This window comes from Mobula birostris, chromosome 14 (genome assembly GCF_030028105.1).
Source record: "Mobula birostris isolate sMobBir1 chromosome 14, sMobBir1.hap1, whole genome shotgun sequence".
Taxonomy (NCBI): Eukaryota; Metazoa; Chordata; class Chondrichthyes; order Myliobatiformes; family Myliobatidae; genus Mobula; species Mobula birostris.
Window position 1 is genome coordinate 72,553,947 of NC_092383.1, and position 23,052 is coordinate 72,576,998.

Genomic DNA, 23,052 nt, shown 5'->3' on the forward strand with positions numbered 1-23,052 from the left:
CACAAATGATAGGCTCTCCAGAGAATTTCATATGGAAAGCTTCGTGCAAGCAAAGAAGAAAGCAATAAGGCTTAAGTTAGATATATCTGCAGCAGATGATGGATTTCTAAAATAATTGAAAAGATTCCAAGACATTAGATATGATTTTGCAGACTCACTAGATTGTATCCCTGGATTGTAAACTCTTAATGAGTAGGGGAAAGAAGGGAAGAAACTGCAAAGCCACAAGTTTAAGATTATTTTTGGAAAGTTAATAGAATCTATCATCAGAGAGAATTGGGATAGAGTGACTGAAAATGTGGACAAGAATGATTTGGTAAGGAGTAATTAGCATTGTGTGGGGAAGCATAGATCATGCCTGTGTACCTACGTATCATGACACAGAAAAGTGCTATATGGCATATTGGGTTCATGCCAGCTTCTAACACAGCAATACTGTCAGTTGTTTCTTCCATCCCCAACTCCCACCACCTCATGGTACGTATAAAAGTATTTATGAATGTCATCTCTGTGACCATCTAAAAATCACTTACTAAAATGTTGCCAGGAAAACATTAGTATTCATAGTGCACAGTATTAAATGTAACCTTGTGGCAGTACGTTGAAAGACAATGTTCTACTTTTGAGAATTTATGAAGAATAATATTCTCCAGCAACCTATTCGGGAAATTTTTCAGAATATTTATTATCAATTTGGGTGAAAGAATAAAAATTTGTTTTTCCAAGAATTAGGAGACATTGAGCAAAAATAGATAATTGTCTTGAGCTCTGGACATGTTATAAATAGTAGCAAATGCTGAGGGGTCTACTGCTATGATCTGCGATATAACTATCATTCTTTAATGGCACCAACAAAATAAATTGTTGCCAGAGCCACTTGTCCCAAAATTTCAGGGCACAATAATACAGTCAACATTCCTCATCCCAATTTTTATCCTCTCTATAAACCTGCTGGCTCAATCATTGGTCCAATTTGCCAGAAATCCTTAAGATATGCCGGGCTTTTTTGCTTATGTTAGATCACATGGGCAGTTTAGTCGGGAGCTTTGTAAATTATCTTCAATAAATCCGTTTGGCATTAGAATCGCCAGAGGACTCTGAACATAAATGCTCTATCTTTTAATGATAAAAGAAGTAAGGGTTTTTGAGTGGCAAAATGACAACAAATGTCATCATCTGGAACTCACTATGAGTAAGGATGGTGAAAACAAAGTCAACCAAGTCTGTTGAAGGGAGTTGAATAAACACTTTATAGGGCTTTATGTAAAGAGCGGGGGAGTTGGAACTGAATGGATTATTCTACAGAGAGTCAATATGAACATCTTAGGCGAAATTACCCCATAATGCGCCATAAATGCTTTAAGATTATGATCGAAGAATTTCTTTTTATAGTAGGAACGTGAGGTAAGAAGGTAGAGAGCAAAATAAGTCAAACGGAACAATTTTCTGTAGCCTGTAGAGAGTTGCCAATGTATGCCGGTACCATCTTAAGGTGGAGTAAATGAAACCACTACAACCAATGATCAGCTTTTTCCCTTTGACTACTTTTAGATACTATGCAGGAGGTAAAACCAAATCCAAGTAATCCATATTTTAACACTTATTATTTTTTTTTGCAGTTCCCATGTTGTTCCTTGCATTGTAAAATGGAATAGTGAAAGCTGGCATCGGAATCAGTTGCTCTCATGTTTTCAAGTATATCAAGTTTGTGTCCCGTTTCATCAGTCAGCTGAGGGCAAATGGGAATTAAGACACAAGTGTAAAATCAGTTCTTGGTTTACAAGAACTTTACAGCTCCCTGGATAGTAGTTTATAAATTCTATCAGCTTTTGTTTTTACCAACTTCCCTCTTTCATTCAGGCAGGAGACCAACTATATTGCTCAGAAAAAGAGCTGGAAAGAACTTTAATCTTGGATTAGAGAAGAGATTTTGCAGTGATGGGAGGAGGTTAGTTCTATCAGTCTCTGAATGAGGTTATATATGTACCCAAAATTGTCCTGAAGAATCTCAAGTACAATGGCTGGGTGTGGTATCTTTGAGAGATTCATATCACTAGGACAGATTTTTGCAAGCTGAGGCAATCATCAGATGAAGGATTTCAGATGATGTCATAACCTGGGCAAGAGATCTCATTTCTCAGAGCTACCTAGAAATATGTATTCATACTCAATGCAGAATAATCTTATGAAGGATTGTTATACCTCAGCCGCTAAGTTGAGAAAATAATGGCATCCACAGAAGTTACTATGTCACATCATAACTAAGGAGTTTCAAATGTGGTAATTGACCCAGATATCTTTTAGTAATTAGTAACACTGTGATCTAGATATTCATCACCTTTTAGCTGACTGAAGCCATAATGTAACTGTTGCTACAAATGTATAAGGTAAATACCGATAGTTAATCCTGTTATAATTATAGAAAGTATATTCTTCGATTTCCCAAAATCAGCATTTGGTATATTAACATCTAACTGCTTCGGAACTATGCAAGATCTATACCTCTGAGCATGAAAAGACAGAGATACAGTAACTTATAAAGCTCCTCACACAAGGGACTGGATAGTTGGAATGCATCATAGGCCACTGAATATTTCTATTTATTTTATGACTTTCTGGCTCTAGGTCCTCTTTCCAAAGCATCAAATCATACAGCAGAAGAAAGTTATGGGAATAAATTTGAAGCAAATAAAAAGAAAATTATTTGTATTGACAACAGCTTGGTTTTTCCAGAAAGAGGAGGGAATTAAATCCTTTAGACCCTTTTCAAATGTGGGTCTGCAATTCTGACTTCAAGTTTCTCTCCTAAACTTATACACATAAAAATCTAGGTTCATGCTCCCATGAGATTATCATAATGTCAGAGGTACTCAACACGAAATACGTTGACAATTCGTGTCATGTAATTGTCTCACATTATTGAATTCTACCTCCAAAATTAATTCCATTGACTTCAACATAATGAACCTTGGAGACGGAATACTAAGACTTGAGGCAGTATAGTACATTTAGGCCAGCCAACTGAGGATGAACTTCTGGACAGCTGAATTTCAAATGAGATACTAAATTAAGAACTTGATTACTCAGGAGTAACGACCTGCTAGAGGAACACAGTGGGTCGAGCAGCATCTGTAGAGGAAAGGAATTGTTGACATTTCAGATCAAAGCCCTTCATCAGAGCTACATCACAGACGATGATCAACCTGCCTCATGTTCCAGCATCTGCATTCCCTTGTGTCCACCCTGATAGTTCACACAGGTGGATATTAAAGCTCCAATGCATCTACTTTAATGGAAAGTGGGAGAGTGATCCCTGGTATTCTCAAAATAATTTAAAAAAGAGCAGCAAGGAGACACAAAAGACTGCAGGTGCTGTAATCTGAAGCAGCAAGCAAGATATTGGAGGAACTCAACAGCTGAGGCAGCGTCTGTGGAGGTACGGAAACAGAAAGTCGACATTTCAGGTAGAGAGCCTTCATCTGGACCAGTTAATAAAACAGATTATTTAGGCATGATCACATTGCTGTGTGTCATGGACGATGCCAAAATAGATATTTTAACATCCTTAAAGTAAAATTTAAAACCTAACCTTACAAGTTCTTTTTTTAAATTTCAGGAATATTTCTTGTGGAAAATTTTTAACAGTTAAAATCAGTAATAAATCACGATGGCAATTTACTTGCTTAATCATTGTCACAGTAGCTGACTTTTCATCTCATGTTTTCAATATTTATTGCTTGTTTATTTATTATTATTATTACTTCTTTTTTTCTTCTTTTGTATTTGCGCAGTTTGTTGCCTTATGCACTTTGGCTGTTCATCCGCCCCGTTGGTGCAGTCATTCATTGACTCTATTGTGTTCCTTGGATTTACTGAGTATGCCTGGAAGAAAATGAATCTCAGGGTTGGATATGGTAACATATATGTACTTTGATAGTAAATCTACTGGGAACTTTGAACTAAACCAACTTAACATTGTGTGCTTTAAACCTGATCAAACAAAGAAGGTCATGGGTCAAAATTAACTTCTTACTGTATATACTCTCATTGTCTCTATAATCCACAAATGTTAATGATTGAAGAAGTTCTTCCACAATTATCCAGGACAGGCCCAGTTGTCTAGGTATTAGAAAAATTGAGACTAGGTTTTATTATGCTTTGCAGTCCACAACTATTTTCCAAGAAGGTCATTGTCTTATGCAGTTCGGTATTTGAACTATGGTAGGATTCTGTCTTTTCCCATCAGGATTCTGCAAGGTTCCGCTGACATGTGGAAACACTTTAAGGCATCACAAATAACTTACATGGTATGGCAGTGACCCTTTACTAGCCTCTGGTGCAGTTCCAAGTTTAGTCCATAAATCTGTCCATATTGGTATCTGTTTGTCCATGACATACTACTGAAAAAATATATCTGTCACGGAACAACCATAATTATAGCAGCTTCTAAGGGGCAGTGGACTTCTAAGGGAAAAAGCAACAAAGGGAGGATAAGCTTGTGTGTTTAACATTTAGAGTGGCTTTGGATTCCAATGTTATTCTTAAACTGTGAATTTATTTTCATTACTCTGAAAATGGTAATAATGGAACTTTGAAGAAATTGAGCATAATTATCAGAGAATAATTATTGCAAAGGTTGAATGTTTATTACTAGACTGCCAAACTGGTTAGTTTGAACCAACAGAAGTCAATTAAAAAAAAATCAAAAGGAACTTCAATTAAGGATGATAAAATGTGGAGGGGAAATCTTATTTTAGAGGGAAAATCTCAAATTTTAAAATGTTCAGGATGCTGTCTGTGCAGGATTGTTTCACAAAATTTGAAATTTAATGTGTGTGTGTGTGGGGGGGGGGGGCGGAGGGGTTGTGGTGTTCTGTATAACCCTAAGCTGTTCTACCTGCAATACTATTTCACCTGGTTAGGAACCATGCATTTTAAAAAATACCTTGTCCAAGAAATTGCCCTGAGCTGCTGCCACTCTGGAATATTACTATGCTGCTGGGGTGGTAGTCACCTTGTTTCAACATATAAACTGGGTTTCTGTCAAGTGATGGCAGCAGGAACAGCTAGGAAATGCTGCTGACTATATTCCTAATGGTTTAGCCAATTTGCTGTCCACTGGTGCCTTTCTGATTTACCTTTGTCTGTGTGCAGGGTCAACAGGAGGACACAGCGAGCACTAAATGTGCTTCTCTTCTGTTCTTATCAGAGGTGAAGAGATGTAAAGGCATTTTTTCCAACCTCTCCCTGTCTGCTCGTTGTGCAATGTGTTCATCCAGAATTCTTGGTGCATTTGTTAGAAAGTCATAAACACAAAAGAAAAATCTGCAGATTCTGGACATCTTAAGCAGCACACGCAAAATGCTGGAGGAACTCAACAAGTCAGGCAGCATCTAAAAGGAGAATAAGCAGTTGATGCTTCGAGCTGAGAAGGGTTCAGCCCGAAATATCAACTGTTTATGTATTTCCAAAGATGCTGACTGACTTGCTAAGTTCCTTTCTTGTTAGAAATTTGCTTTCATACCTTCAGTATGACCCTGCTTTGAAAAATACCAAGTTTCAACATATGTCATACTATTTTGCAGGCTATTTTGGGACTGTGTATTCAAATGCAAAATTTATATTGATATTTTTGTATCTATTGATGCCCAGCTTCAGTATTAGATAGAGTAGAAGTTTATTTAGTGATGTACAAAAAAGTCAATGAAGATAAATGTCAGGCCAAACTTCTATTCCTCGAGGACATCAGAAAGATTGCTGATCCTGTGTAACATTAGACCATCTTTCAGACATTTAGGCAGCAAGCCAAAACAATTATAAGGGTCCTTGTTGACTAATGAGTACCATAAACCAACTTTATAACCTGCCAAAGGATAGCCGCAGGGAAGTAGGTTTTAGGACCCTGTCGCTCAGTCCTTAAGGGAGTGGACTAACATGTCATCATGACAAGGGAAAGTAAATTAGTTTTCAAGTTTAATGCTGTGCAGATAAAGTTTAAAGTGCAAAGTAAGTTTTATTATCAAAGTACATATATGTCTCCATATACCACCCTGAGATTCATTTTCTTGTGGGCATTCACAGTGAATATAAAGAAACATAATAGAGATCAACGAAGAACTGCTGGTTGAGGGGTAATAACTGTTCCTGAATCAAGTGGGGTGGGACCTAAGGCTCCTTTAGCTCCTTCCTGATGGCAGCAGCATGACCTGGATGAAAACATTTCTCCTGTTTCTCTAGCACCCTCGAGAACTAATGACAAACTAGGATTTCACTTGCCCACTTTTACCAGTTGAGCCATTGGTGTTAAGCTCAAATGAGTTACAACTGCCATAGTCAAGTTTAAACATTGAAGGCAGCCTCAGAAAACAATTCCATTTGGTGAAGTGTTGTATGTGAAAATGGGTATAACTCAACTGTCCCTCCAATACTCAAGTTTATTGCTTTTCTTGAAGTGTTAGGGATACTCTGTTGGCATTGGAATAGCAGACAAGGCAATTTTAGAACTGAATATTATGGATTAAATTACTTCCTATTGGTTAAACATGGAGAGATTGGCAAAATACTCTATTTTTACATTTTGCTCTCATTTACTTGCTGTTTCTTGCTTTCTGCTTTGTTTCCCTGCTGCTTTTAATCTCCTACAGTGTTTTAGTACGGCTCCCTGTTGGTTCTTCTCTCAGTGGACGGGATTGATTTCTCTAAGCCAAGAAGTTATCAGTACAAATCTCATACAAGCTAAATGTTTCAGCACAGCATGGAAGGATAACTGTGTCATCAAAGTTGACCCTATTCAGGTGACACATTATATCTTGTGGTTCAGGTGGATGCTAAAATTCCTAAAGTACAGTCTGAGAAAAAGTTGAAAGTTATCCAGGTTTCAGATTGATTGTGAGATTCACCGGGCAAGCGTTCATGTGGCTGATTTATTGCCCAGTGAATCGATTCGGCCTTCTACTCGCGGGAGGCGCACCCTTTCAGTGCAGGCTTTCAAGTGTGTATGTTTTCGTCTCAGCAAGCCCTGTTCGTAGCTCCTGCACCGTAAGCTGCCCGGCAAGTACAGTAGCTGGTATGACTCACTGAAAATGTTTGATCCTTCTGCTCCGTGCGTATGTAACAAACAGGACTGATGCAAGATCTCGGCCTGAAACGCCAGATGCTTACTCCCCTCCATAGATGCTGTCTGACTTACTAAGTTCCTCCAGCATTTTGTGTGTGGCCAAATATTTCAAGCATTTGCAAGTCTCTTGTGTTTATGAATCTCAAAATAAGTCACTGTCTTTGACATGTTTTAGAGTGTTTCTAATGAAGTATTATTTAAATTTTACTCTGTATTCTTTTCCCCTGTTGCTTTATTCCCAACGCAATTTATTTTTCTCTTGTTTATATTCTTAGCTTTAATGTTTTCTTTCAACTCTGCTCTTGCTCTCTCATTATTTCTTCTCTAGTGTCTATTGATATGATCCAGTCTGAGAAAATAATAAAGAACAGAGATATATCTGGTGCAAGTATGAGCAGATGGCTCTACAGAAATAATTAGAGCCAGGACTATGCTTTGCAGCATGTAGAAACTTCCACCAAAATTCCCTTCTCCCACTTTTGCATCTTTTGGGAGGAGAGTTATATTATTTCTATTCAACTAAAATTCATGCTGAGAGCATGATTTGACGTTATAGTGAGCCATGATTGCTGTGTATTTAATATTTCAGTAATATTTGAGAAACCTTGTATATATATATTGTTTGATTAAGCGTTCTTGTTCGTTAAAATAATTCATTACAGGTTATATGTAAAAATACGTGACGTTTTATGCCATCTCTCTAGCACGTGACACATGCATGCCTCGCTAAAAGTAAACCCGAAGTTAGACTCACGTTTTGGACTCCCATGTCTTCCTTTGAATTACAATGATCAATTTTGCCTTTTTTTCCCCCCTGTGCTGGATTTATCTAATCTTCACACATCACTACGATATCACACCTAGGGGAGGTGGTTTGACATTGTAATCTTTACCTGCTCAGCTTAGACAGGTGAATGGAAAACCAATTAATGTAAAATTCTTTGCAAAACTAGCGGAATTCTCATTGCACTCATACACTCATACCTGAGGCACTGACACACAGAGGGTTTAAAATGGTTGGAGTGGGAAATTGAGGTATTCCTCTCGATTAAAGGTTGGTTTACTATTCATAAATAAAAAGTTTTCTACCAGATCAGATTATCATATAAAGTAACTAATCTTGCAAAGACTTCAAAAATACATAATACTAATATTAATAAGAATAATACCATCCCTCAACAATTAAAAAAATTAAGATCACTAAGAAATATTGACAGAACCCAATTTTCAGAAACCAACCTTACAAACTCTGGCCACTCTGGAGTAAATGGCTCTTTCGAAGTCTGCTGCGTCCACGGCTGTCTCTCTTAAAAATATGTATACTTTATCATCGTCGTCATTGGAAGTATCAGAAATTGGGTACATCCCAATAAACTTGGCATCTGAAGAGAAAAATATGTGGCAAATACCATGACTCAAATTAGTTCTGCTAGAAGTTAATTTTAAAACTTTAATGCAAAATGGCAGGACGAGATTGTCAAAACAACTGTAAGCTTCTATCAGCTTTCAGTGATCAGAAAGGCAATGCTGGGACTATTAAAATATAATTGAACACGAAGTCTAAGAAGACAGATTCTTATACTCCTGATCCATTAAAATTCTCTTCATTCAAGTCCAACCCAGTTCAATCTTCCACATGGTAGAACATGAACCCATCTCTATCGGACTCTCTTCATTCTTTCTAAGCAGGCAGTGCTTGACACGCCATGATAAATATTTCCTCATTAATCATTAACCTTATCAGACTTGTGTCTTTCCAGCACTGATCACTGATCCTTATAGAGTTAGCTCGCACCCAGCCATGGAATCCAGTCCAGCTTCCTTCCCTGGGTCAAGGTTACAGATTATGGCCCCTCCAGGTCGATGCCCCAGTATTTCATAGATTCCAATTCATCCTAATCCCCATTTCCTGTCTAACATTGCCAGCTCCTGGCCGAGGCTCTGCTCCCACTCGGTCTGAGCTGAGCCACATGATCCTCCCCTCCACTTTCCCACCCAATTTTCACCACACATGCTGAGCTCGAACTCTATAATTAGAGGGAAGCAAAATGATTTATGCTACATGGAGGCTAATAACGCGATCCCTTGCCAAAACCTCTTGGCAGGTGAGAGAAAAGTGTCAAGAATGTGAGACATAAAAAAGGGAAAGATACAAAATGAAGGAGAGACAAGGAAAGAAAGAAAGAGCAAATAAGTATGAACGAAAGAGAAGAAGAAGTGAAGACAGAAAGGGAAAAGAAGAAAAGAAATGAAGGGAAGCTTAGGTGCAAACTACCTTTTGGGTTTATTTTCTTAGGATAATCAGTAAACCTAATAAGTATACCTGTTAATAAGCCAAAAAGGGGAAGGAGGAATTGCAATGGTATCGAAAAGTTGAAGTGCATACATCATGGTCACACAAAAGGCCCGCATAATGGTCAGAAGGAGTCCACCACCTCACAAACTCCCCACCTGCCTGCCCCGTCATGTATCTCCTGCCCCATCTGTTGTAAAGTTTGTAGGTCCTCTTGTTGACCACCAATTTTCACCTCAGAATCCAAAGAACCAGAGTGGAAGCAAATCTTGTGCCGCAAGGATTGTTTAGGAGAGAAACATAGACCAATTACTGTTGGTGTGTAAAATCAGTGAAGTTCTGCACCTATTTACCCCAGAGGTGAATAGATTGCCAGCACACACAAAATGCTGGAAGAATTCAGCAAGTTAGGCAGCTTCTATGGAGGGAAATAAACAGGCAATGTTTTGGGCCAAGGTCCTTCATGGAAAGGAAAGAGGCAGAATCTCAGCCCAAAACATTGACCATTTATGCCCCACCATAGGTACTGCCTGACTTGCTCACTTCCTCCAGCATTTTGAGTGTGTTGCTCTAAATTTTCAGCACCTGCAGAATTTTCTATTGCAATAAATTGCCAGTTTGGTGACTGCTTCAAGGCATGGTACAGACAAGACTTTTGTATGCAAGTTTAAGTCCACAATGCAAAAACTGATTCTGCAGTCTATGTAATTGTTAAAATTTAAAAATTTTAATGTCTATCACACTGATATTGTTCATTTGCAGCAAACCTTATTCTCACTTACCACTTAACCAAAGCAAGTTATTGTGTTCAGTGCGGATACGCTGATTTTCCAGATGATGTATAGGGGAACGAAATAGAGCTGTGTCTCTCCCAAGGAAGTCGGATGACGTCCCAGCGAAGAGATATCCATCTGGAGATTTAAAAATAGTGTAGTTCAGTTTCTTAGCTATGAAATATTTAAGAGGAATCTGAGGGGGATCTTCTTTACTTAGAAAGCAGTAAAATGAGCTGCCAGCAGAAGTGGTGGATGCGAATTCAATTATAACATTTAAGAGAAGTTTGGAAAGGTATATGGATGAGAGAGGTATGGAGGGCTATGGTCTGGGTGCAGGTGGGTGGGACTGGGAAGTAGACCAGACAGGCATGGACTAGATAGGCTGAATAGCCTGTTTTTGTGCTGCAATGCTCGATGACTCAGCTTCAATATTCAAAAAAATCATAAGAATCTATCAGCTCATTTTATCTTTCTCACTGTTTATCGATGTAATCACCACAAAAATTAGAGACAAGTGTAGGTTCTGTATCCACCAGAGCTCACTGGAGCTCCTTGTTAGTGATTACAAAGCAGCATAGTCATCAAATCCACCAACGGGAACTTAATAATCTAATAAAGAGGAGCAGGTGTATGCCAATTAGCTTCTTTACATGTTCTGCTATTCAATAAGATTATGGCTTATCCAGTTTTGGCCTCAGCACCACTTTCCCACACACTCCCCATATCCACTGTGGTTCAGATATTCGTGCAAAGTTCAAAGTTCCAAGTGCATTTGTTATCAAAGTATGTATATATTCTATAACCTTGAGATTCGTCTCCTAACAGGCAGCCACAAAACAAAGAAACCCATAAGAATCCATTAAAAAGACCATCGAACACCTAATATGCAGAGAAAAAAAAAACAAATCACGCAAACAAAAAATAGCATTCTGAGCTGAAGTCCACAACAAGAGTCTGTCCACAGACCCTTAATTCAGTGCAGAGCGGAGCAGTGAGTCGAACCGGTCTGTTCCTTGCTTCAAGCCCTGAAGCCCTGACCTTTTCATAGAACATAGAACATAGAACAGTACAGCACAGTACAGGCCCTTCAGTCTGGCCTGGTGCTTAAATTGTTATCCAAATATCAGGTTCAGTTACTTCGATATGCTTTGGACCCTGCCACCTTGATTTCGCCTGTATCAACCTTTCTGATTTGGCTCGGTGCTTTATTCAGCATCCAAACATCAGGTTCAGTTACTTCAATATGCTCTGGAGCTTAGACCCTGCCACCTCGATTTGGCCTATTCCGACCTTTCCGATTTGGCTCAGTGCTTAAATTGGCATCCAAACATCGGGTTCAGTTGCGTTTGTACGTTCTGGGGCCCGGACATCACTGCCTCGATTCGGCCTTTACCCAACCATTCCAATTCGGCATAAATCGATCGAACCCGGGTCTTCCTCGCTCTCAGTGACAGACCCACTGCCTCACCTTGGTTCGACTACATTAAATTGCCTCCAAGTCCAAAGGGAAGTTGCAGGCTAGTGTTGGCGACAATCATTTACCAGAAAAAGAGTGATTAACAAAGTATTTAGTTGTTTTGTTGGTTTCATTGATCACCACTCAGAAGTTGCTGAGATTCACCAGCATTTTGTTAAAATGAAAGCCTTACTTGTCAAGAGTAAAAGACTTTGTCACCAGCTCCCTGAATAGAGAACACTTAACTGTCAAAATACTGTGAGAATTAAATCATTTCTCCTCATCAACATCTTAAATGGGTGTCCCCTTCATCTGAAATTTTGTAGGTAACCCCAGTCTGGGAACATCTTTTTAGCATCATGTTCCAATAAGATCACTCTTCATTCTTCTAAACTGTAATGAGTAGAGGCCAAGCATACTCAGCTTCTTTTCATATGTCAACGCCTTCGTCCAAACAATCAATCCAGTGAATTTTAAAGTACATCCTTCTTTAACCATGAAGATCAAAGCTGAACACAATATTTAAGATGTTGTCATACCAGTGCGCTGTAAATATGCATCAAAACTCTGCTTTAATGGGCTGTCACCCTTTGCACAAAAGACCAGCATTAATTAGCCTTCCAATTTATTTGTTGTACCGGCATGACAATAGCTTGGTGCATCTCTACACTATAATTTCCTTTTTACAGAAGACTCTTAGAAATATTGAACGTGAGGACGAGTTATCTTTTTTCATTCAGCTACTTTATAATATGTAAGCTAATTTTGCATAAAGGGGTCTGCAAACAACTGTATTTACAGTAAATCTATTTTTTGCAAAGCCTCTAGAGTGCATTGAATAGGACTGATTATTTTTACAGAAATAGGTCTTTTATAGGTATTCCTAACTGGAAGACTAACATAATTTCTTTTTTTTTGTAATTTATTTTTTATTGAAATTCATCATCAGACAAACATTTCCATAAGATGTATTTCAGATATTGTACATATATATCATATATTTATATTTCCACAAATCTCCACATAATATTTATCTGAGGTATACACCTATAGAAAAGAGAGGAAAGAAAGAACAAGCAAAAGGAGAAAACTATGACTAACATAATTTCATTTGCATTTATTTTACAATGTTTTCTCATGTATATGCACACTTTTCAATGAAGGCAATTTGTGGAATCATCTGTTATACCAGGGGTTGGCAACCTTTTCGCCTCTGTGGGCCAGATCGCGTATTAATGAGCGGACGGTGGGCCAGATAAATGCCATAAAAAACTTGAAATACGGGAATTATCCATTTAAATACACCTAGTTATGTTTTGCCTCAAATTAATGGTTAACGCATGCTAGAAAATCATTTGTGCTTAAGGCTGCCTATCCCTGTGTTATACTCTGCCTCTGATCATCTTGAAAGAAGTGTACACTCTTCAGAACCCCAGAGGGACCAGTATAACTGTGGTGAGAAAATAAATAGTTCATTTTATAGGATACATCTTGTGACGTTTTTCTGATTCCCTTCTGGTTCATTGAGGTATGAAGAAATGGAAATGCAAGTCAGCACTGGCCCCCTGCACACAGGAAACTTACTAAACAGCGCTGCGCTGTCTAAGGTTCAGGATTATAAAGTACAGGTTGAGAATCCTTTATCCAAAATGCTTGGGGTCAGAAATGTTTTGGATGTTGGGCTTTTTGGATTTTGGATAGCTTGGGATATCCATCATTTCCAACTCTGAATTTATGTGCTGCAAATAACTGCAGGCTTTCAGTTTCCACCTACGATGCCGTGTTTTGATTAAAATATTACAGGACACTGTATTTGTATTTTACTTTTTTTAAGGTTTTATAAGGTATAAAAACAACCAACATTGTAGACTTGTTCTGGTGCTAGATTTTCATGATCAGCAGATACTTTAAAGATTTAATGCCGTGCCTTTTCTGAAATCTCTTTAACCAGCCTGCTGTATATTCACAATTACCTTCAATTTTCAGTTTGTTGTGATAGATCTTTGCTTGTTTCATGGTTAGAATACCATTAATCAGCGTATGTTCACTCCAACACTGATGACACAAGATTCAAATCTTCATTTTTTGCTTTATGCTGTATTTTGCAACTTTTCACTGCTTTGTGTTCATTAGATATGTGAGGGCACATCTCAGAACTGTCTGTAGGGTGCACAGAGGCCTGCACATCACCTGGGAACCTTTCCAGCGTCTTGAGGAATTTTCCATTTGTGACATCACATCAGCGCTCAAAAAAAATTCAGATTTTGGGTACCTCCGGATTTTGGAATTTCGGATAACGGGTATTCAACCTGTATAAGAGGATATTAGAGAGTAGCAAAGACAAAAAGGGGTGCCACAGTAGCATACAGTGCGATGCTATTACAGCTTAGGGCTTCAGAGATCGGAGTTCAATTCCGACATAATCTGTACATCTTCCTCATGGAACATGTGGGTTTTCTCTGGATGCTCCAGTTTCCTCCTACCATCCTAAGAAGTTCCAGTTGGTAGGGTAACAGTCATTGTGAATTGTCCCTTGATAAGGCTAGAGCTGAATGGTGGGGTTGCTAGGGCAACATGGCTCGAAGGCCAGAAGGGCCTGCTCCATGCTCTATCTCTAAGTAAAATCCGTTAAGTTTTCTTCTCATGATTTATTTGGACTTTGTACTTTGTAAAAGTGGGATTACAGAGAGAAGGCAAACTTGCTATATTTGGAGTTGATGCAGGTTATAGGTTTAACAAATCTTGAATCTTGAGTAGTGCACATGATTTATAGATCTGAAACATAATCCGTTTTACTTTTCCACCAAATCCCCCCTGGTTGTTTGGGAGCAGCACAACATTTGTTGAACATTTTCCTCAGCTGACCTTTCAACTGAAATCATGAAAAGGAATTTCAAAGCGAACAAAAATCATTAGTGCTCGGAGGAAATATTTGTGAGCTTATTTACCCAACCAATTCTTCAACGCATTGCTCCTTTGCATTGTCCCAAAGGGGGAAGTGTTTGTCAGGCTTATTAATGCTAAAAAGAGAGTTTATTGTCCCAAACCATTCCTTATAATATACTGGCAATACAATTTTAACAACAACACTTCCATCAAACACTGGAGTTGAAGTATTCTGTTGAAGGATTAATGAAATCTGAGAAATGGTTGATGAATACTTGTCACTTACAGAACAAAAGGCAGGTCGATATACTGACACAGAAAAAACACTGAAAACTGTACTTATAGGTTAACAATGTAGATAGCTAATGCGACTTGTATTGCATAAGTAAATAAAGCAAATATAGATAATCAAATACACTCAAAGCTCTGTTGGCATTAATATTGGATGATGATGGTGAGGAGTCACATTAAAATAGACGGGGAGAGCAAAATGAGAGAAAATGGAAAAGGTTAATGTGGCTGCTTTAATCTTTTTTTTTCAGTTCCTGTGGTTATAGGCTGGTAGGGAGAATGAAGCATGAATATAAAGAGAAGAGTGCTTTATACAGGTAGAGTACCCCTTATCCCAAATGCTTGGGGTCAGAATTATTTTGGATTTCGGATTTTTTCTGAGATCCTCTGTGTCCTAAATAAAAGTGGCCATGAGTTTGCATAAGTAAGAGAGACATAAAAGACATGCTAATCTCTGCTTTGTGATGTTGATTGAGGGATAAATACTAGATAGATTTATAAATGCTAGAGGGACAATACTGTGGGTAAAAAAAAACACAGGGCTCGAGTGAAATGAACTGAGCTGAACTAAGTAAGCCTGGACTCTTTCAATTTTGTATTTTATATTCAGGGTTTTTTTTGCTCATTTTTAATCTTTTTTGCCATTTGCGTGTTTTGTTTCTTTTTTGTGTGTTGAGGGAGCTCGCTCCTTTTCTTTGAACGGGTTTCTTTGTTTTGTGGCTGTCTGTGGGAGGACAAATCTCAAGGTTGTATACTGCTCACATACTTTGATAATAAATGTACTTTAAATGTCTTTAAGATAGATACCAGTCTTCTTCATATTGTACTGGGGATAAAAAAGCATGAAGCTTACTGGACAGGATTAACTGCCTACTTTATCATTTATCAGATTTTACTTGCCATCTTTCAATGTCTTTTCTGAAACACTTCTGTTACACAATTTCAATAACAACTCTTCCATCAGACACTTGAGCTGAAGTATTTCGGTGAAAGATCAAGAAACCCCAGCAACCTTTGATGAATTTTGCTAAATTCTTGGGATCACATAAAAAGAAATAGCTGCTCAATATGCTGAAATAGAATTGAACACTGGCCATAGTTATTTAACAACCCAATTTCAATCTGATCTTGTCAGTTTCCTACTGGGTTATAATGGAGATTTAAACTTTTAAAAATTCTGCACTGGTGAAGTCCCCTGGGGAAACCTAAGGACATAAAAGCAAAGTGTAAGAAATCCCTTTTTGTTTTGTTTTCTGTCTCAGATGAGAGAAAGAAAAAAAAAATATGCAGACTGTGTTTTGGGACGTTCAGGTTAAAAGGTGTTTTAATGCATGTTTTGGCTGGGGTGCAATGCCAATAGACACTTTTTTTCCCATAACTATTTCCTCACCTTACTCAGCAGGACATCTTTCTCTGTACAGATGTTTGAAAAATAAATGGCAAAACGGATTAAGTACTTGGACAGACATGATCAAGGGTGCTCATTTGGAGCCTGTGGGAATGGTTGTGCATTCAACAATATAATCCTCAACATGTATGTCATCAAATTAATTAAAAGGCTAGGGTAGGCCACTCGGCCCCTCAAATTTTTTCCACCATTTAATAAGATCAGGGTTGATATGACTGTGATTTCAACTTGGCACTTCCTCCTCATCTGGCAATTTTTCATCCTTCAACCCCACCCCACCTTCCTTGCTTATCCAGTATTTACTTGCCTCAGTTATCAAGCACCAACGTTTCTGCTTTGACGAAGAGAGTTCCAGGAACTCAAGGAAGGTATATTTGAGAGGTAGAGGAAATTAGAGGGCCCAATTAGCACCAAAAAGGCTCTGTTGATTCCTTACAGCTGAGATAACTGTAGCATCAGAATAGTCTGGGAACTGGTTGCACATTCTCCAACTTCTACATCCAAACCTCAATGTGGTAAAAGAGCCAAACGCAGCAAACAAACATTGAATTGACTTTATTACTTACATCCTTCATATACATGAGGAGTAAAAATCTTTATGTTGCGTCTCCATCTAAATGTGCAATGTGCAATTTATAATAAATAGTATGTACAACAGGACAGTCAATATAGCACAGAAATACAACTGTGTCAGCATGAGTTAATCAGTCTGGTGGCCTGGTGGAAGGAGCTGTCCTGGAGCCTGTTGGTCCTGTCTTTTATGTTGTGGTACTGTTTCCCAGATGGTAGCAGCTGAAATAGTTTGTGGTTGGGGAGGCTCGGGTCCCAATGATCCTTTGGGCCCTTTTTACACACCTGTCTTTGTACATGTCCTGAATAGTGGGAAGTTCACATCTACAGATGTGCTGGGCTGTCTGCACCACTCTCTGCAGAGTCCTGTAATAGAGGGAAGTACAGTTCCCATATCAGGCAGTGATGCAGCCAGTCAGGATGCTCTCAATTGTGCCCCTTTAGAAAGTTCTTAGGATCTTGGGCCCACACCAAACTTCTTCAACTGTCTAAGGTGAAAGCAGCGCTGTTGTGCCTTTTTCTTTTACCACACAGCCAGTATGTACAGACCACGTGAGATCCTCGGTGATGTTTATGCCGAGGAACTTAAAGCTGTTCACCCTCTCATCCCAAGATCCATTGATGTCAATAGGGGCTAGCCTGGTAATAAATAATACCAATTGTTATTTATAGTGTAAAAAAAATCCTGTGTAGCCTCCCGTAAAGTACAAAACCATAAGGTGTAAGCGCAGAATTGGGCCGTCTGGCCCATTGAGTCAGCACCACCTTTCAATCATTGCTGATTTGTTTTCTCTCTCAAATCAGGAGTCAGGAGTCCTCTCTGAAGATTGCTCTTTTAGCAGTATTCAACATGCTGTCTACCATCTATTCAAATGGCACCACAAAGGTTTCTTTGGTTGCATTTACTAGATCTACAAACTCTAACTCCAAGAACTAGAGAGGCATGATTTTAAGGGGGCACTATTTTAAGGTGATTGGAAGAAAGTATAGAGAGAATGTTAGAGGCATGTTTCTTTTTTACACTGAAAGTAGTGGGTTCCTGAAACACCCTGCCAGAGGTCCTGGTAGATGCAGATACATTAAGGAAATTTAGGAAACTCTTAGATAAGCACATGGATGATAGAAAAATTGCAGATTGTGTAGGATGGGAGGGTTAGTTTGATCCTTGAATAGTTTAAAAGCTCAGCACAACAATGTGGCCAAAGGTCCTGTACTGTTCTGTGTTCTAACTTCGAACTTCAGCTCTTGGTCTGATATCACAGTGTTCTGCTCAATATGATGTAAAGTCAACCCAGATTCATTTTAATGGTCAATAAACTTATACTACATTTGCACTTTGTAGACACCTGATAGTTTAGAAATGAGAGATCTTACACATATTGTTATGCCTTGCATTACTGTCAGAGTGAGGAATTTCAAGTTCACGTTCCTGGGTGTCAATATCACTGAGGACCTAACCTGGCCCCAACATATCGGTGCAGCTATAAGGTAGGTAAGGCAGCGATTATATTTCATTAGAAGTTTGGGAAGATTTGGGTCATCACCAAAAACACTCGAAAACTTCTAGAGATGTACCATGGAGAGCATTCTGAGAGGCTGCATCACCGTCTGGTATCGGGGTTGGAGGAGCGACTGCACAAATCAAAAGAAGCTACAGAAGGTTGTAAGATTAGTCAGCCCCATTAGGGTACTAGCCTCCATAGTATCCAAGTCATCTTCAAAGAGTGGTGCCTCAGAAGAGCGGCGTCCGTTATTAAGGACCCATATCACCCAGGTCATGCCCTCTTCTCATTGTTACCATCAGGACAGAGGTACAGAAGCCTGAAGGCACACACTCAGGGATTCAGGAACAGCTTCTTCCCCTCTGCCATATATTGTCTGAATGGATATTGAACCCATGAACATTACCTCACTCTTTAAATTATTTCTGTTTTTGCACTACTATTTTTAATATGTGTTTAATATACATATATATACTTAATGTAACTCATTTGGTGTTTTTGCCTATATTTATCATGCATATTGCATTGTACTGCTGCTGCTGCTAAGCTAACAAATTTCACAACATATGCCAGTGATATTAAACCTGATTCTGATTATGAAAACCCATACGCGTTTTTTAAATGCATACCGTACGCTGGAATAAATTGCATGGATTCATCAAACATAAGATGGACTGGGAGGACTGTGCAACCCACTATAGAAAATTGTTTAAGAATTACTAACCTTGAGCAGCAACAGCAGTTGGCAAACAGGACAGCATTGTCTATTAGTTCCTCTCTGACTGACTCATGTACCCAATTTTAGATATACATTACTGTTCTTCTGATGTATCAGGGCCAAAATCCTAGAATTCCCAGCTTAACAGCATTGTGGAAACCGATTTTTCAAAGACAAAGTGCGGAAGTTCAGGAAGGTGACTCAGAGCACCTTATCAAGTATAACAAGCAGTAAGCAATGGATGCTAACTATGCCTATTTAAAAGTAATTATTTCTTTAAAAAAAAGACTTGTGGGATTGTGGGAAAACCTCAAAGGTTATCTAACAAACTCCACCCTGAATCAATTTCTGGCATTCAAGAAGTTTCGTCAACATATTAATCTTAAAGAAATATTTGGTTTAGAAAATCATTCTAGGGAGCTTGAGCATTGACCTGTTATTGTTCATCATATAAACATTAAAGGATTAGAGTTCCAACAGTGGGTGGATTCTCTTGCAGAGCTGCAAAAGCTTTTATATTTTTCTACTTCAGACCTAGCGAATATTTGTGGTTCTGCTGCCAAACTGAAATATTTCTCTAGCAATGGAATTGTGGGAAATCCAATTAAACCAATAAATGAAATTCCAATAATTTTACAGATCTAATCACTCTTTATTGGGCTTTTATTTTCTTTATACTTGGTGGTGTCATGAAAAAATTCAATATTTATTGACTTCCCTGATTTCCCTTAAATGAAGTGCTTTCCAAGGCTAGTTTAGACAAGTTGAAAGTAACACACAGAAAATGCTGGAGGAGCTCAGCAAATCTGAAGCGGGGAATAACCAGTCGACATTTCAGGCCAAGGTGCTTCATCCGTACTGGAAAGGAAGGGGGAGGAAGTCAGAATAAGAAGGCGGAGGGAGGGAAAAGAGTACAAGTCAGCATGTAACCATATAACAATTGCAGCGCAGAAACAGGCCATCTCGGCCCTTCTAGTCCGTGCCAAACTCTTACTCTCACCTAGTCCCACTGACCTATATAACCATATAGCAAAAGGTGATAGGTGAAAACAGCTGAGGGAGAAGGAGGGTGTGTGTGGGGAGGAAGAGGACAAGAGTAAGAAGCTGGAAAGTGATAGCTGGATGAGAAATTAAAATAATACTTCACTGTAGTGGGTCTGAAGCCAGATATTGTTCATTGCAGGGTCAATTTCCCAAAAGAACACCAACAAATCGAACAGGTTTTTAATAACAGAACAGTAGCCCGATAGCCACCATGTTGAACTTTTTGCTGATTTAGTAAAATGAATTTAAATTCCCTATCTAACATGACTTGAAATCAAGTCACCAGATCATTAGCCTGTGTTTCTGGTTCACTAGTCCTGGAACATAAGCAGCAAACACTATCACTCATACATTATATCATACATGATATTCACTCTATCTGCTACAATGTGAATTGTATTATAGCTGTATGAGAAATTATTATGGATTACCAAAGTCAGTCTGTCAAATTCTACAAATATATCAAACCAAGATTAAATTCGTATGGCAATAAAAAAAGGCGTCAGTTATGGTTTACATTGCAATTAGCATATTGCTTGTTAACCATTGCCAGGTGTGAATACAACTATTCTCACTATAGGGGTCAAAGATGGAGCCGTAATGCTGGAGGTTGTGTTGCTGCTAAAGCTCTTTCGTGTGAACTGGGAGCAAGGGTGGTTCAATTGAAATCAAAGGGCGTACCTCCTGTATGTACAAAAAACATATATAACTATATTGTATATATTCCTTATGAAATAGAAATGTGTGTGTAACCACTCCACCTTTGGTTCAGTTAGCAAGTGCATAACCTTTGTAGAAATGAACCACACAGATGAGAAAATTAACTGGTTCAGTCCCTTAACTGTGTTTGGTTAATTGATCTCAGCTGCAGGGGTGCTATAATTGGCAAATTTTTCTGTGCTGGTGGGGGTGGGATACCGAGGGAGAAAAATCAGACAGTGCTTCAATTTTTAATTTCTGCTGGAAAGTGAGCCCACATGTGAATCAGACGAGGAAAATCAAACTATTTTTGGCAGGAGATTTAGGAACCGGGGGCGCAGATTTAAGAAAATTTGCAGAATAACAAAATGGAAGTTAAGAAACCACTTTCTACATTTGACGTTGATTGCATAAGAGCAGTGGAGACAGGTTCTATAGTAGCTTCCAGTTGGTAATTGGATAATTCAAATAAAAAGACCAAACCAGACTCATCAATATCTGTTTGATCCAGAGTGCTGATTCTGACCCCATATCCTCTTCACCATCTCTGCAGCATTGCCTTGCTGTCTCAACCTATCTTGTAGCAGGAAACTTGTCAATCCTTTTATTATCTTTAACTGTGAGCACTCCTATCTTTTACCTTCTGCAAACTCCTATCTTTTACCCTCTGCAAACCTGAGCTCATCCCAATCTACTATTCGTACAATAAGCCCCATTCACCTATCGACGTTGTGCTCTCTGTCCTCCTAGTTTGATTACATTTCGGGGTCAAGGAGTCATAGAGCACCACAGCATAGAAAGAGGCCCTTCAGCCCATCTAGTCTGTGCCAAACTATTATTCTGCATAATCCCATCGACCTACACCTAGACCATACCCTCTGTACCCCTCCCATGCATGTACTTATCCAAACTTCTCTTCAGTGTTGAAATTGAATCCACATCCACCACTTCTGCTGGCAGGTCTTTCCACACTCTCACTACCCCCTGAGTGAAGAAGCTCCCCCACAAGTTCATGATTACTGGATTTGTACTTCAAAATCCCTTGATTTCTATACCTCCATAGAATTGAACCTTCAAAGTAAAGAATGACTTACACATTCCTCCAACCAGAATTTATTATTTCACATATACTGCATTTGTGTTGAGTGTTATTAGTACATTTGAGTAAGATTATGAATGTTATCCTTCACAGTTTTTTTTCAGTCTTCCTCAGTATTATGCAAAATTATGACAGGTAATCCAAAGCTTGTTAAAAGGAGCAAGTTAAATGTGAGGAGGGCAGAGAAAGAGAGGTGAAACAATACAGAGCTGGATATCTGGCGACTGGGGTTAGTGAATTGAAGAATCACCTACAGAGATAAGGTGAAGAGAATGGAGAAGTTGCAAAAGAAGTGCTGAAATCAGTGGATTAAAAGCCTAAAGTTGTAGAGGAGCAAGATCTTGTGAAAAGAACGGGAAGTATTTTAAGATGTACAAAATTATGAGGCCTATAGATAGCGTAAGTGCAAGCAGGTTTTTTTTCCTGCTGAGGTTGGGTGAGGCTGGAACTAGAGATCATAGGTTAAGGGTAAAAGGTGAAATATTACGGGAAAGATTCCAGCATGGATAAAGCAGTGGCTGATTGGCAGAGGACAAAGAGTGGGAATAAAGGGACCCTTTTCTGGTTGGCTGCCGGTTACTAGTGGTGTTCCAGAGGGGTCTGTGTTTTTTTTACATTATATGTCAGTGATTTGGGTAATGGAATTGGTGGATTTTTGCAAAGTTTGCAGACAATATGAAGATAGGTGGAGGGGCAGGTAGTTTTGAGGAAGTTGACTACAGAAAGATTAAGAAAATGGGCAAAAAATGGCAGATGGAATACAGTGTCAGGAAGTGCATAGTATGTACTTTGTACAAGAAATGAAAGAGTTGACTGTTTTCTAAATGGAGAGAAAATACAAAAACACTGAGGTGCAAAGGGACTTGGGAGTCCTTGAGCAGGATTCCTTAAAGGTTAATTTGCTAGTTGAATCTGTTGTGAGGAAAGCAAATGCAATGATAGCATTCATTTCAAGAGGACTAGAATGTAAAAGCAAGGATGTGAAGGAATGGACTGAGGAAATGATTAAGATTTCATCATATGAACACATGTTGGGAAGAATTAACAGTAAGGGAAAAGTGCAAGATGCGTGGGATCAATTTTGGTTGTATGTTAATTTAAACTTAAATTAGAACTTCTTTCTGTCTCTAAGTTTTATTTGTTTTCCTGTCATGGGATGGCTGTGTAAGTATGCTGCACTGTATCTGCTCTGT

The 23,052-nt window shown here is 38.7% G+C and overlaps 1 protein-coding gene across 3 annotated transcripts in view; it reads right to left on the minus strand.

Moving 5' to 3' along the window:
* The window catches only part of LOC140209966 (semaphorin-3D-like), a 106,532-nt gene that overhangs the window by 37,260 nt on the left and 46,220 nt on the right, over nucleotides 1–23,052 (minus strand). For all 3 annotated transcript variants that reach the window (XM_072278663.1, XM_072278664.1, XM_072278665.1), the window contains exons 6-7: nucleotides 10,193–10,321; nucleotides 8,357–8,499 (exon numbers count right to left, since the gene is read on the minus strand). In XM_072278663.1, the coding sequence (XP_072134764.1) occupies nucleotides 8,357–8,499; nucleotides 10,193–10,321 (272 nt within the window). The remainder of the gene's footprint in view (nucleotides 1–8,356; nucleotides 8,500–10,192; nucleotides 10,322–23,052) is intronic.